The 16,928-nt window shown below is 38.5% G+C and overlaps 1 protein-coding gene and 1 non-coding gene across 6 annotated transcripts in view; both read right to left on the reverse strand.

Annotated features, from left to right (window-relative positions):
* The window catches only part of LOC763682 (ankyrin repeat domain-containing protein 17), a 48,134-nt gene extending 32,401 nt beyond the window's left edge, over window positions 1–15,733 (reverse strand). Inside the window, exons 1-3 of one of the 5 annotated variants that reach the window (XM_030979635.1) lie at window positions 15,297–15,733; window positions 13,338–13,485; window positions 12,532–12,694 (exon numbers count right to left, since the gene is read on the reverse strand). In XM_030979635.1, the coding sequence (XP_030835495.1) occupies window positions 12,532–12,694; window positions 13,338–13,485; window positions 15,297–15,482 (497 nt within the window). In that variant the 5' untranslated portion in view covers window positions 15,483–15,733. The remainder of the gene's footprint in view (window positions 1–12,531; window positions 12,695–13,337; window positions 13,486–15,296) is intronic. The other 4 variants (XM_030979634.1, XM_030979631.1, XM_030979632.1 and 1 more) reach the window with 4 other exon arrangements.
* Window positions 15,734–15,901: 168 nt separating this feature from the next.
* TRNAT-UGU lies at window positions 15,902–15,974 on the reverse strand. Its single transcript has one exon. It is a non-coding gene; the product is annotated as a tRNA-Thr (tRNA).
* Between the last annotated feature and the right edge of the window lie 954 nt (window positions 15,975–16,928).

Here is a 16,928-nt window from a genome sequence, read left to right on the forward strand (position 1 = left end):
CATTATAAATACAGTGCTCATTAGCATTATTCACATGTATGTGTGTGTCATAATGTAATGAGAATGCTTAGTAGATGCCTTGAGTATGCCTTGAGATTGTGAATGTATCACCTCCACATGTTGCCATAGAAACAAGGCAATGAAACAAACATCTAGTATCACCTGGCCTTACTTTCCATAATGAAAAAAGTGTTGCTATATATTGTTTAAACAATATGCATCGTGTGTACATAACAGACACATCATCCACTTGCACTGTACTCGCAGTTTGTTGGTTTGCATGTAAATCCAATGTATGTAGCTTATATACATGTACATTTCATTGGTCTGTGTTATTTACCATAATGCTTTCACCTTTTGGTTTGCTTTGTTTTGGTACCCCATAATGTCATTCAAATAACAACCATCTTGTCAAGTAATCTCTTCAATAGACGCTCATGAAAAACATGAATAAATTTTAAAATTCAAATTGAGCAGGGTTGAGAGAAGATTTGGATTTTAAAGCAAATCGAGCTAAAGGAGAGAGAGAAAAAATATTATGGTTTATCATTTATTCATCTATTTAAAAAATATTCATCAGTTAAAAACGAATCAATTGCAGCCAATGGGCAGAACTGCAGATTTTTCTTTCAAATAATAACATAATATCAATGATAAATGACACAAAAGAAACATGAGATTATGTATTTAATGTAGGTTCTACATAAAAGGGACTTCCTTTCCTCCATGTAGCCTACAATAAGGGAATTTGTATGTAGTTTGTACAGCACTGGGAAGCCTGAGGCACCAGTTACTCAGCAAATGAAATATAATTAACCTACATCCAACTAATAAAACAGAGCAACCAAACAGAAGTACATGTAATGAACATTGCACGACAGAACTCCACTGTGCATGTACAGTACAGACTATGTAAGCATATTTAAATTTTACAGCTAAGGAAAAAAACATCATTAGACCAAGTTCCTTTTATAGGGATAGTACATGTTTATCACACATGTTACTAACAAAATATATTTCTTGTATCTCTTTAGAGAATGACAGAATTATTAAACCAATTTTACCTGGCTTATATGGTATTTATATTTAATTCTTACTACAACATGATATTTTCAGAAACCTTCCCTTTTAAAATTCTTTCTTTCTCTCTTTGAAAAATTGATAAAATATTAATGAAATGTTACCTTGCTATCATGGTACTTTATTTACTTCTTTCCAAGAATATAACATTATCAGAAACCATTCTGTTTCATAATCCCTTCTGTGGCTGTGTAATTCATTCAGAAATCTGCTTGGAGCTGAAGCCATGTTGGTTTGTACTTTGTACATGTACCAGGGATGCCAACCTTTCAGAGCACAAATCAGTAATCATAAGGCTAAAAATCAGTAATTTGGAGACAAAATCAGTAATTTTCTGCGCGACGCAAATTTTTCTGCACGCTGGCAAGCGCAGCTCCCGCAGGCAAGCGCGATAGCACAACAAGTTAAATAAAAGTAACATACCTGTTCATTAGTTGGTGTTACATGTGCATGTAACTCCATATTGAAAGTATTCTACTGAAAGACTGGATGAACTCATGACAAAATGTCTTGATATGTTACTATAGTAGGCACATTCATGGGGCACTAGAGGGCGCTTCGCGAGCGTACGAAAATCTGAATGGCCTTGCTGCGGTGGGTCGGCAATAATCAGCCCAAAACTTGGATATGGGAGGGTGGAAGGATATATCTTTTTTTATAATGTTATCCGGTCTTACCCCTAACCATCCTATGTTTAATCTATGTAGAAATAACATGCGAGTACGATATGATAAGAGAAACATCGGGCCCATTACTGATGCAACTTTTTAAATATTAGCCTAGAAATGACCACCAAACGGAAAAAAATGACATTTTTTTTCCGACAAATCTTCATAAAATCTGAGTTATAAACAACTCACAACTAGGCTCGGTAATGCAAATACGATTTTCTGAAAATTCAGGTGTGATTTTTGAAGTTTCTTTCAAGTATATTTCTGCGCATCGCAGCGCAAATTTTCTTCACTGCTTTCAAAATCACCCTTGAAATTTTTTTTTGCAACGAATTTGATACGGGGTACGCGAGTGTTCCCCGTTCCTTGCGTGTTGAAAGTTTGGTAATACCAGGGAGGTGAGACTTTAACTCACATGCCCTGGTAATACAAAGTTTGCATTGACTCGCGCACGAAAAAATGGCTCGAAAACAAATGTCAAAACGAGAAATAAACAAGCTTTTGTATAGTTATAAGAGAACTACCGAGGTTTCTTTGTCGATATAATGTATTATATAGTCTCAATTAGAATTCAGAATTATCTCACTGAAACCGACGATGTTCTCGATCGTAGTTATTTTCACTTTGCCAGCAGACGTTCTAGCGTGGTTTTGGCAAAAAGCTAGCCCGCCACCTTTCCACCTCGAACCTTTCGAGTTTCGCTAAAATTGTGCGCTGCGGAGCTCCGAGGGTGCGTTGGTATCGCTGGCAAACTCTCGGGCGGCTAGCTCCCCACGACGGACCATTCGCGGTATTGGGAGAGTGTGTGTGTGAGATACGATTTTGGATTCGAGAACGCACGTAATTGTCTGATGTGTTTTCAAGTCAATTTCTTGAATATATTTTTTTGCATGAATTTGCCTAACTATAGTCTTTTGCCCCGCCATGTCCAATGTTGAAATCTGATGCACATATCGTGCACCTAGCATGATTCAGGCTTTTCTTTGAAGGAACCAGTCATTTCCATTTCTTACTGTATTCTTCTTTAAAAGTATGTAACTTCTTGCCATGCTTCTTAGTTGTGGAAGACATGATGATTGAAATCTAAATCCAACCAACATGAGTTCAGATTGTCGACGAAAATTGACGAACGCTGTGACAGCCTGTGAGAAATCCGACAGTGTACACGGCGCTAGCGTAGCGAGGCCTGGCGCTGGCCGCGCGGTAGCGGCGCGGCCAAGAGAGGTATTTCACCCGGCCCCCGCTCGCGAAGCTGTCTTTCTCTGCTGGGTACACACGCACACAGTCAGAATATACAAAGACACACATGTATGCACCTGCACTGTGAAAGGGGTGTGCTAGATAACAAATTGTCCAATCGGAAGCCCTATGGGATTTCTATGCATGGATTCAAGGATGGCTGCGCTGCAATAGTCAAAAGTATGTGCTAAACCTTAAAGTGCTAATTTTGAAAATCGGCAAAATCGGCAAAATCCGGGATTTATGGTATGAAAATCGTACCGCCCGTAATCGGCCGATTTCCCGTAGAAATTACGGGAAATCCGTACTAGTTGGCATCTCTGATGTACATGTATGTCAGTCATCTGACTGGTTTTATATTTAACCCACATATCAAGGATACCCACTAATCACAGCCCAAATACCATGTACAGAGTCAATGACATTCTGGGCTTGTTGTAACAAAATCAGAGTATACTCCATCTGACATTTTCGTTTCTGCTATCAAACTGCTCAAAAAATCAACACAATGGCATGAATATTTCTATTTAAATTAAATGTCAACACCACAACACATGCTAATGAAATGTATCATAAAGCAATGCCATAGGAGTCTGATGCAAGTACTGAATTAGCATGAGGATTGTTACAAAATATTTCTCTGAAAAGATGAATACTGCTTGGAGTTATAAAGAATCAAAATATAATAACACTGACACTGACACTGAACTATCATTCCAGTATTTATGGCTATTCTATTCTAGCTGAAATATTATGTTCCCTTCTAGGACCTTTTTCTTGTCTCTCTTCACTCTGATATCAGAAATACATGTACATGTACAGGTGACTACTCACATATTTTGTTTTCAAACAGCTTTGGAAATTAAGGGGAACCGATATGTTTCTCCTCCGTTTCTGAGTAGAAATTAAGTTTTATACATCTCATCCAACCATGATAATCATGCTATAAATATATACACTTCTATTCCCCCCATCCCTCAATCATTTTTTGTTGTTGATGCATTTGTTTTCTTAGAATGAAAGGGGCGGGGGAGGGGCATTTGGAGACATCAATCTGCAGTCCATATGGATGATTTTCAAGACATCTTTGTGACTTGTTCATATAGAATTTGAAATATATTTTGACATCCCTAAGTATAGGCCTATATCATGTCATATACTCATTCATAAAAATATTGGGGGGTGGGGGGGGGGGGGTTCCACTTTTATCAAGCAGACAAGAAAAATAATAATAGTGACATACATGTAACATATGTCTACATGAACTGATGCTCTGAGGAATGTTGGTTTGACATGCACCTATAATGTCATCCACGATGAAACTGAGCCAATAAACATAATCCCTATAGGAATCATCATCCCAGCTACACAGCTTTATTGAACAAATGTTTGCCAGAATGATTATCGCATGCAGTTGGAAAGAGTAGACTTGTGCACCAGGCTCATGGCCCAAAGAAGTGTTGCTGTCCACACACTATGTCATGGTAATAACAATAAACCTTGTAGAAAGAGACTATAGAGTCAGCATCTAGGCCTTATGTTTCTATTGTATTCAAAAATACATAATCACACCGAAACGGTGCAAGATTAGGACATACAATGTAAATCAAAAGAAGAGCATACCCCCCCCCCCCCCCCTCCTCCTCAAAAAAAAAGAAATGGCATGATGTAAGGAATAGAAAATAAAATAAGAGCCCCCCCCCCCTCTAAAAAAATTATTAAAAAAAAGAAAAAAGATCATAGATAAAAATTAAATATAATATTATAAACATACATGTACATATAGTGTAGGCCTACTCATACTATATGCTCTATACAATGAACAATGTATGCTCTCTAAATGGTTTATCGAGTGTTATGATATTGGCACAATGTATGATACCGAGGAAGCTGGATATGCCTTCCAAGTTCTAACAAAAAAATATGTCCCATGACATACTGTACTCTCTGCTGACCATGCCGAGAGTGAGTTAGCTGAAACTAAGCTAGAATGGCATTAACTCTGTGTCAACCCCAAACACATTTTCTGGCTATTGGCAGACGATGGTCTTTTACGATTCACAATTGTCTGCATATGATTACCTACATGTACATGTAAGACAATCATGTGCCTGTACCTTCAATCAAGCTCTAAACTGTACAAGTCACTGGTACTCCTATCCTATGCACTCACACCAAGTCTGGCCTTTGTAATGAGTTGGGTTAGTATGTATATTACAGTGCATGTATGCATGTACATGACAGTATGTATATTACAGTGCATGTATGCATGTACATGTCCACATGTCCATTTGTATGCACATACAGTTATCAACTATATTATTAATTCCCCTTGTAAATCTAATGTTTCTGTGTGTTTTCATAACTCAAGAATGAAAGGTGGACTGGTTGAACTAGGGCGTTTGTGGAATACTTTTAGATGTACGTTTTGATACTATACGTCACATTCTCAAGAAACATAAATCCGGACAAATCACTTGGTCACATACTTAAAAAATGACAAAACTTGGTAAGGATACAAATAATTTAGTCGTTAACTGTACAGGTAGGCCTACATAAGACTAAGAGTAAATGTACATGTACACTGTGTGAGTGTGTTCTATAGGTGTAAACATGAATTATCTTGTAATTTCATTTCGTAGTAATTACATAATAATTAAATATAAGAATAATCTTTTAAGGACGATTCCATATTTTTATAAACCTTCTCATATGGTGGAAAAGTCCATTTGTATTCATGTAAAAAAGCAGATTTCAGATTTCCCAGTTTGAAACACAGTCTAGCGTCTAGTTGTAAAATTCAGAGCAAGTGCATGTACTTTACTACACTGCGTGCTATCCATTTACATGTAAGGCCCTGTCCAAATGACTTCGTCATCTTGTTTGTACTTTGCCAATTTTAGGAATTTTGGCATATTGATTTGATTTTAACCCAGATCATCCCTAACTTTGCACACAGTATATTCCAGCACTGTGTGATGTGTGCACTTGTAATGCTTTTAGAAATAAACCAAACATGTACTGTATGTTGATGCACATTGTAATTTGATTGTGCACATGCACATGACTCATGCACATTATTGTGGGCAATATGTCCACACCAATTTAACTAGAAATGTATACACCGGAAATATGATGTATGTGTTGGTATAAATCTACATGTAAGTGGCTTATGTCTACATGGTAAACCTAATTAACAATCAAAAGTTAACATGTATACAATCCATTTCATTTCCTAGTAATTAGACCAGAAGTGTATCGGTATGCAAACAAACATGGAATAAATCAAGAATGTACAGTACATGTATATACTGTATATGTCTATGATACAATATACTACGTGAGTTTCTAGAAAGATTTTATTTAAAAATTCAATTTCAAAGTAAAAATGAATCAACAGGGTAAGGCCACCTCAATAACTACAAGACTTTGATTGTTTTTACTTTTGTGATCTGAAAATAACTCAGCAACATTTGCTCAGTACATTCATTTTGTGAAATATTCTATAAACAGAGTAACCTACATGTATCAGTAGTTACATGTAAGTAATATTTTAAAAATCAGAAGCTGCTTGGAGGGCTACAGGTGCCACTTCAGCCAGGAAAGGGGGGGGGGCACAACGCTCACAGTCTTTAAAGTATTTTGAGCACAGCTTAGACAAAATGACACAAGTATTGATAGCCTAATTGATAGCATGGGTAAGTCTTGAGTGAAGACTAGAGCGTCTGGATAAGCCACTACTCTGTGCCAGTGACCTTGACACCATATAACCCCATACTATGCAGGACAAACCATTCCATAGACTCGACCGCGCATTATTGGATGTGTGTATTTACATGATCGGAACTGCTATTTTCCCACCATCTCCCCAGGTGCATGGCAACCAAGTTGGCCTCGCACACTTTTTTTTTAATGCAGAATTTCGGATAAAAGTGTATGTTGATGACAAAGGTGTACTTTCATACTTTGGAGGGAAACAAATTATAGTTTCCGGTTCTTTTCCTCTACTTCTCTGGACTAATACAGAAAATATACATGTATGAACTTCCCTACAAACCATTCCATAGACTCGACCGCACATTATTGGATGTGTCTATTTACATAATCGGAACAACTATTTTCCCATCATCTCCCCAGGTGCATGCATGACAACCAAGTTGTCCTCTCTCACATTTTTATGAATGCAGGTGGATAAAATGCATGGGTTCAAGTTGATGACAAAAGTGTACTTTAAAATTTTGGAGGGACAAGAAATTATAGTTTCTGGGTACAATTTTCCTCTTGTTCTCTGGACTAATACAGGATATGTGAACTTCCCTACAGCCCGGAATGGTATTTCCCCATCTTTTCCTCCCAAAATTGTGGTTTGAATCAGCATTTGAATCAATTAGAATCATTGACATTTTTTTTTTAGCAACTGAAATATGTACATGTATTCTTGAACCCAACCCTCCTAACTATAATTAACCTATGATTAACATAATTTTAATACCAACATTGATCCATTATTTTCATAGAAGCAGAGAGAAAATGTAGCTTAGACATTATCAACCAACTTTCACTAAATCCACTGCATATGATTCCTAACCGTCAAATAGACTTGTGAGATTTAATTAATTATTCTTGCACCAATGGTGCATGTGAAGTGGTATTCAAACCATACATTTATTTCTAAATGTACATGTACCTTCAAGCTAGATTTCTAAAGTGAGAATGGGAGTGGCTGGAATATAATTATTGGTTTAATATTGTCATAACATGTGTAGGCCGATATGTAGAAGCATTTGTGTCACAATGCATACAGATACATGGAGAGCCTACATGCCATAGCTACACAAAGGACATGTATTATAGTGGTACTAAAGATACTCATGCTGGGATTTTAAATGCAAGTCCTGTACAGTGCAGTAATTTGTACAAATACCTGTACATATAAATACCACATGTCTAATGCTATAACCTTATGTTCAATTTCCTCACCCCCCCCCTTCCACCCAGAGGGACAGATGCATGTAGAGTCTACATGTACATAAGTACACAATGTATGTACATGTATTGTAGGCCTACATGGCACAAATTGCAGTCATGCTGAGGTAAATGTATAATGCATGTACAGTGCAACAAATTTGTACAAATACCTGTATATTTACCACATGTCTAATGCTCTAACCTTATGTTCTACCCCCCCTCCCTCCTCCCCACCCCGCCGCACCCTTCCCACCTACCCAGAGAGCCAATGCTCAATTAAGCATAGACTTCCTCTCCCATAGCGACCATGTGGCTAGCCATAACAAACACCTGTTGTGCTTTAGGACACATCGTATGACCATATTCGTGGTTGAGTACTACATGTAGGTTCCGTGGTATAATACACACCTTATACAATATACGGTGTGAACATATTTCCGTTCATCTACTATCCAGGCAGTATCATTACTGGGTACAAAACCAAACTTGCAGCAGGGCATGGGGGGGGGGGGGGGGGGTGGTGGTCTTTTTGTCAAAAATGTAATGAACTAAAACTAAGATTTTAGTACACAAATTATTAAATTGAATTCACAGCCCTGCAATAGCTTGGATCAGATTATGAATTATACTTGTTTCGCATTTGGAAATCTTTGTTTTGATAACAATTATGATCACTATCCCATTAAAATTGTGAACATTTGGGTAACAAAATGATCAATACCAATGCAATTGCACAGGAGATGCATTACCTCCCTCTTCCTTAAAACCCGAGCATGTATGGCTGACCATAGCCCAGCTCCCCCCCCCCCCCCCCCTTCTCCAAAAAATTGTTGTATTTTAGGAGAGCATGTTCACACCTACTTGTATATCTATCAAGGGCTTTTCATGGGAACCATGAAGAACAACAAAGAGGGAGGAGGGACAAGACATTGTTTACAATCATTCCTCTTTCCTCCTCCATTTCCCCCTTCTCCACCCCACCCCCTCCCTCCCACCCCCTCCCTCCCTCCCCCTCTCCCTCCTCATGATGTCTCTAAAAGGTCGGAGTTATCCATTTCATTTTAAATAAAAGCAAATCATAAAAATTAAAAACATATATCCCTATTAGAAACTTAGATGTCACCTTTGAAATTTCCCGTATGGGCTTTCTATCCAGTCTCTATACATGATTAATGACTGATAAATGACTGCCCAAGTTAATAAACTTCATGCACAGTAGGGCTTGACACAATTTACAAACCTATTTTCATGTTAAATGTTTTTAGAATCATTTAATAGAAACTAGAACTATAAGGTCATGCTGCATCCCGCACTCCAACCTAACCTTCTCCACTTGGGGGTGCGGGCAAAATAATAAGGATTCATGAGCACCAAGCACATTAAGATTTTTACGATTAGGTGTGCATGTGGATCCGGACACTTCTTTTTAGTATCAAGCTCTACTGCAGACATATAGCTACACCACGAGGGTGTTTCACAAAGATCCTAAGTTGGACTTAACAAATATGGAAAGCCGTTAGCATCTATGAAAATATTTTTTAATAGTTATTGATTCCGATCATTCATATTTTCTATTATCAAGGAGATTTCATGTTCTTGATGCGGAATTTATGAAAAGTCTGAAACACTTGAATTTCTGCTTTTAAATATATTTCATCAATTGGCTACAAATGGTTCTCCATAATATTTAAGTCAGACTTAAAGTTAAGTTTTACTTAGGATCTTTGTGAAACACCACCCAGATGTTTTAGCTGGAGGAGGGGGGGGGGGGTCTAGATTTAATTATAAAAGTTCAAGTCCAGTGGGACATTTCAAACCAACAATTAAATGGGGGGGGGGGGGGGTTGTCCATGTTAACTGAATCCCTGTTAGTGTCGAGCACTGCAACTGTATTGAATGAACAATACAGAGGTTACATTGGGAGGTCATGACCTTCAGAGGGTCAAGTAATATTTGATCACTGTTCAAACATGAAGTATGCCATGCTTTGGATTCTCAGAACAAAACAAAAAACAAATGTTAAGCTAACTAATACTACTGTACAAGTACAAATTTTGACATGAACTGAAATAAATGCAGAACACTTTTAAAGTTATGTATGGTGTAGTTGAAAGAAAGACAATGCCCTGATATAGTATGCCTACATTTTAAATGTCTCGCACTAATAGACAGTGTACTGGATATGCAGCAGTAATAGTATGCACGGATGGACACCCTCGCACCATGGAAATGAGCCCACCATGCTCCCTGCTTCCACTTGATCACAGCCCATATCCATTCACTGAACATTATGCAATCCAATCGTATTTAGATCCTTATCTTTTTCATTCATGTAGCTTCTAGATGGATATGCTTAAATTAAAAGCCTTCCTTCTTGGCCAGGGGGGTGTTTCACAAAACTTGTCATCAGTGACAAATCACAGTTTTTGTTATAAGCTACTGAAAATCCTTGCTTCTGATTGGTTATCAGCAGATTTGTCACTGATTTTTGTCATTTGTCACTGAAAAAAGACTTTGTGAAACGGGTCCCAGGTGTGACTATCAGATTAATTTCTCTGAACAAAGGAAATTATTTGTACTGATTGTAGGTCAGTGGGGGAAATAGATGCGGGAAGAGGGTGATAAACTCCTAAAACAATGGAGGGAGAAAGAGAGAAAGAGAGAGAAAGAAAAAAAGAGAGAGGAGAGAGGGAGAAAGAGAGAGGGAGAAAATGAGAAAGTGAGAGGGAGAGAAGGAGAGGGGAAAAAGAGAGAGTGAGAGAGAGAAGGGGGGGGGGGGGTCGGTGGGGAGGGAGAAGCTTACAAGGTAATGGGACAAAATACAAATAGCCCCTGAAAGTGAGAGAGAGAGAGAGGAGAAAGAGAGAGAGAGAGAGAGAGGGGGGGGGGGGGGGGGGGGGGAGGTTGGCAGGGAGGGAGAAGCTTACAAGGTAATGGGAAGAAATACAAATAGCCCCTCAAATTTGTTCTTACCGAGTTCTAACATAAAAACCATACAACAGCTTACTCAGTCTGGCTTGCAAAAAAACCTTGAAAATGAGACTTATTTCTGCCTTAATCCCAAACCTTAAACCGTAAAGCAGGTAGTTTGGGAGATGAACAGAAATAGCTGATGTGTCATGTTTTTACCAGGCTTGTTTAATATGGAGTTTAATATGCAACAGTTGTGTCTCTCATATTTGATCCTATTAATCTTTTCATTCTTCCCACGTTACAAACACTACATGAAACAATGGGAATAATAAATCCCTCTAGAAAGCTTCTTGATTTAGTTGTTGGGAGTTCTTATGAACATGCTTAGGAGGCAAACTCATTTCACAAACAGGTAGTATGGGGGCGCCCTGAACCAGAATCAAAGAGAGTTCAATTACGAAGGTGTAGCAGTATTGCCAGATACATCTATTGCATAAGATTAGATGCCATATGGACAGTGATGGGGTGTATCATGATGAGAAGAAGATCCAGAGTAATCCAAATCGTCTTTCGAATAGACAGATTCTAAAAATCCCATCTATTGAAATCTGCTGTTTCTTAAAAATAGAAGTTACACAACTAGAAAGCCAATTAAAATTGCAGCAAGGTGTAAAATAGCAATTTTACCCATTACTTGGTTAGGATTCTATTTTATCCCCCCCCCCCCCCCCCCCCCCCCGCCCCCAAAATGCTGCCATTCACCTATGTGTTTAGCTATCAAGAAGAATATTCATAACCTGAAAAAGTTGCAGAATTATTTTCTGTTGGCGAGTATGTGCTCTTGCTGCTTACAGTGAAAGTAGGAAGATTAAATGGGGGGCCGTGCCCCTTTTCCTCAGAAAACTTCAGAATATATTTACATAAAAGGACATGTTTTCCTTGCATTTAAATTCTGAATTTGAGAGAAAAATGCTGCTAAGGTCTTGAGGTAAATGCTAGATGTACAAATAATGATAATCTGAAAGTTGAAGTTTTTTTTTTTTGTAAGCCCGTTTTAAAATATAAAAATAGTCGGCGGAGGAATCTCATCCCTGTGTAACCTAAATTGAATCATGTAAACTGTCTACATAATTCCACATCTCGAGCTGCTTTTCATAAAACTCCAATATTTTTTTAATATTATTACCAACTAGCATCTTTGGCAAACTGATGACTCTTGAGGGAAGAAGAAGAAGAAGAAGAAGAAGATGAAGACATAAATACTACTTGATTGATTTTCACCCCCAGACGTACTTTTCATAATTTTATGCCCAGAGAATGTATGGTAAATGTCAAAACTAATAAGTTTTGGTAATATTTCAAAGGATGAGAGCATTTAAAGGCCGCCTGTCCTAGTTCAGCCAGAAGGGATTAGACCATACAGCGAGGTCACTGGCAGGTGACTATCTCATTAACTCAGCTCTCAATTAACATAAGAAAAAGAGGATCATGGGGGACCAACAGGCACTGATTGGGGAAGTTTTCTATTTAGAGGGAGCAAGTAGCTACAAGTAGTACATTGTGGCTTTAAGGTGTTGAGGTATCAGGTGGATGTGTTTGAATAGATTGATTTGGTAGGGGGAGATCTGTTACGCCTTGGGTTTATCATCTGAAAACTTACCCATCGCCATGTTGCCCCGGAAGGACAGTGTTCTCCTTGATGCCATAGAGAGCAGCCTCAGCTTGGTCCAGGGCGGAGCTAACGGATGATGTTAGCCTCCCGAGGATCTCTGGGTCATATGCCTCGATCTTCCCATCAAAGGGCCCTCCAAGCTTATCGATACCTGTGAAGGGGAAGGAGAGGGGAGGGAGCAACCAAAATATACAAACATGAACTAGTTGATTCGCCGCAGTAAGGAGACTTCATGTGTTATACATGTATGTATCAGCTTTTATGTAGTGTAAAATTAGGATTTAAACTGTTCTCAATCGTTCATTTGATTTTGATCAACGGACAATAACAGGAGATGATCAGGATCAAGACTTTTAATGGATCTTGATCGACTACAATTTGAGGTGCAGGTGTAGACTGTAATGGAATCAGAAATATTAGGTAATTTTTTAACCCCTCCCCCCCCCCCCCCCCCCAATTCATTTAATTTTGTATAAAATTTAATTTGGCATACGTTAATAGGTTTGGGACCTCAAAAGTATATCTCATTCATTCATGCATATATATTTGAACAAATTGATTTGGTGTTGATAAAACTCTCCACCAATGATGAATAGAATTTTGCTCTCAGTGACATAAACTTGAATGATTGCTGGCTTTTTGGTTTGAGCTAAATATATCAGTTGCAAACATGACTCTCTGGAACAAAAAGTAACTTTGCAAAGAAATATTAAATATTTTAATGGAATGCATAGGACACATGGACATAGGGGAACCTTGAAAGGAGTGCGAAGTGGCCTTTGGAAGGAACTCACCTGCTGCATCCAGAAATGCCTCCAAGGTATCAGGGTCTACAGCCCTCAGGTCTGGGTGTCCCTGGCTGTCCAACCGCAGGAGCTTGTTGGCTATCTCGATGGTAGGTCCGCTCTCCAGCTCCTCCTGATCCAAGATGAAAGATTCAACCTGAGACATTGGCATACATGCAGGATAGGTATATTCTTTTTTAGCAAAATCTACTGAAGGCCAGACAATGACATTTTGGCATAGATGCATGTACATGTAGTAAACATACTGAAAGTATTCTCACTGTATCTAATCCAAGATGAAAGATTCAACCTGAGACATTGGCATACATGCAGGATAGGTTTGTTTTTTTCTCTTTTAGCAAAATCAACTGAAGTGAAGGCCAGACAATAAATGTAGCATTGTGGCACAGATATTAAACAAACTGAGAGCATTCTCGCTGTGTATCTAATCGAAGATGAAAGATTTAAACCAGGGAAATTGGCTGACGTGCACATGTACGCAAGATGAATGATTGAATTTTAGCTAATCTAAAATTTGTACACTTCAATATTGTAATGATTTCGTCCTCTCATAAGCTATCACTCATCCCATTTTCTTCTTTAATTTCATTTTGTTTTCTTTGTCTTTTCTTTAAACAAAAATTAGAAAAAATTGTTATTTTCCCCTTTAAAAAATTTATACTTGCCATCATTCTAATTATGAATGTGTTTACTTGTCTGAGTAACAAATGGTGCTATTTTAGACCAATAAAAAACACCCATTATTCCTGTCAATGTGAGATATTAAGAGACTCTGATGGCATGCATGCCAAGCAACAGAAAGTTTGTCTGTGTGTGCATTTAAAAAAGACTTGTTGGAATTTAGTTCCCGGAACATGCCAAAATTGTGGACGTCTAAAACTTCTACACATTGGAGAATAAATGTAAATTGGTGCTTAGAAATCTAGATCTGTCTTCTTTGGGTTTACTACTATAATTTCATGGACATTAACACAGGGTTCATCTTGTGTTAAGTCTTTTAGAAGATGCATGATTGAATTTGAAACCTAATGGTGATAATTTTGATGGTAACATGGTCATATTATTAGCTGGTTAGCCCTAAGTAGGAACTCCAAAAGAAACATTTACACATTATTGAAAGTGTGGACCCAGTTACCACTGTCAAAATTGTCTCAATTCTGAAAGACAAAACTCAAAATTTTAATTGATCACAAATTTACAGTAACCAGTCTTTTTACAAAGTTTTCACTAATCAAGGTCAATTTCAATCTATCAATCCAACTCTTCAAATAACACAGCAGACACAGAGAACAGAAAAAGGAGTCATGGTCCATGCGCATTCATCTCGACAAAGTCAAACTCAAACTCAAAGGACAAGCCAAGGTCAAGCCCAAACCAAATTAAGGCAAGTTCAAGAGTCAGAGAGTAGGTTGGCGCTTTCCTTTATTTCTGGTTTAGCCTTCACATTGACAAGACAGAGAACTGGTTTTAGTCTATCTCCTTTCAAATCTTTGAGATAGGCCTAGGATCTACTGTTCTTTTCTTAATTTTCAATTTTATTTATGTTCCTGGAGTTAAATTTTAAAAAAATCTTCACAAGTCACAAGTTCACAACATCTGAAGTTCTGTTAGTTTTTGTTTTAAGGATTTAAATTAAGGTATGTCTTCCTAAAAGAGATCTTAATGTTAAGGCAATATTCTCAAAAGATTCCGGAATAAGGCATGCAAAATTGCAAACACGTCTTCTCATTTTTCTCAAAAGCGATCGAATGAATGAATGGGCGCCATGCATTCCATGATTCATTAATTTCCACACAGACCAGCCACACACTCGTTCGTGCAACAAATCGGGGAGGGTGCGCGCGATCGTTTCGTTTGCATGCCATATTTCCTCCAGTAACTATGATAAAAAGATATATAATAGAAATACATCATATCCTCGATATCCATTATTTTTCTCGGACTCACCTCGGATACTTCACCCTCCTCGCTTCCTGATAATTCGGCCATTAAATCTTGTTGAAGAGAGGCAAGCAGTTGAGCCTTTTCTATTGCAGAGTTTGCATTTGCGTGTGTGTTTGGCACGTTAACCTTACTCACAGTTTTACTCTCTTTACGCGAGCCTGTCGCTTTCTTCTGTCCACCATTCTGCATTTTCTGATCGTTTGACCGTCCTTCTTTCTTACATGTAAAACATAAACGTGATTTGTCGTATTTTCTACTGCTATTTCAAAATTTAGTCGGGCACTTATTGACCCACACGTCGCCCGCCTGTACAGTAGTCGGCCATTTTACATGTAAGGTACCCGGATGTTGTTTAATATTTTGTGCAGATATCTCCGACGTGCACAGAGTACACTGTAATGAATGAAAGGGTGGCCGATGTGTGTGGTTGTTGGGCATGTTCTACGGCACTAGCGATGTGCATGTGTTGCTCGTCGAAATATCGAGTCACTTGGAAATCATAATTAAACTTCTTGGCCACTCTCATTTACTTGAAATTATCAATCATAGTCTATTATGATCACAAATTCCTTTGGAAAAAGAAAGAAGAAAAAAAAAGTAAAACAAATAGCCACCAGTGAGATTTGAACTCACGACCCCTGGTTTACAAGACCAGTGCTCTAACCACTGAGCTATAGCGGCGTTCGCTGGCGGAGGGGAGAAATTAAGGTATAAATATGTTAAAAGAAAAGTTCACGTGGACTTGTCAATTTTGCTGGTACATTTCCCTGCATGTGTAAGGCTACTGAGAAGTGGAGGTGAGGGGACTGGGGGATAGGGTTGGGGGGGGGGGGGGGGGGGGAGGGGGGAGGTGAAGGAGACGAAGAATCCCCATGGGCCATGGCCATGCACCTTCAGAAATGTAATGATAATTTCAACAGCCTCCTCACTTTGTGTTTAATTGTAACGTTCGCCTATATACATTATACTGTACACGTACGTGAACATAATTATGCAGTATAATTTATCTCCCTTCTCTCTCTCTCTCTCTCTCTCTCTCTCTCTCTGTTTATCCTTTTCCCTTCTGTTCTATGTTTCCCCCTCTCGAATTTATTTCCTAGATAATTGCCATTTTAACAGGGAATGATAATGATGTTGCTAGTGCCATGGCCCATAAAGTTAAATGCCTTGTTTTGGGGAAAAGATTGGGCCTATACAGCAAACTGGTTCCCTCAGTGCATTATTGTCACTTTTCTTCCATTTTCATCGTCCACTCATTTTAGTAATAATGATATTAACAACAACAACAATAACAACAACAATGATAATGAGGATAATGAGGGTAGTGAGAACTAATATTTGTTGGCCCTCGAAAATTTGAAAAATCGCACCCCCCCCCCCCTTGAGCGCCAGAGGGGGGGGGGGGCATCTAAAAAAAAAAGGTAAAATTTAGCGGGCTTTTTTACACGTTTTTTTCCCCAAGGGGGGGTGGGGGTGGGCCCCCTCGATCCGCCACTGAACAGGGACATTAATAAGGGACTCCTGGGGGCACATGTAGCCAACGGGAGGAGCATTTTGAACGCAGGCATATCAAATGTTATCACAGAAACGGCAAGCGTGTTTTTTTTGGGGGGGAGGGGGGCGGAGGGGCTTATG

The sequence above is a fragment of the Strongylocentrotus purpuratus genome, unplaced genomic scaffold, assembly GCF_000002235.5.
Source record: "Strongylocentrotus purpuratus isolate Spur 01 unplaced genomic scaffold, Spur_5.0 spur5_scaffold_10, whole genome shotgun sequence".
Classification (NCBI taxonomy): domain Eukaryota; kingdom Metazoa; phylum Echinodermata; class Echinoidea; order Camarodonta; family Strongylocentrotidae; genus Strongylocentrotus; species Strongylocentrotus purpuratus.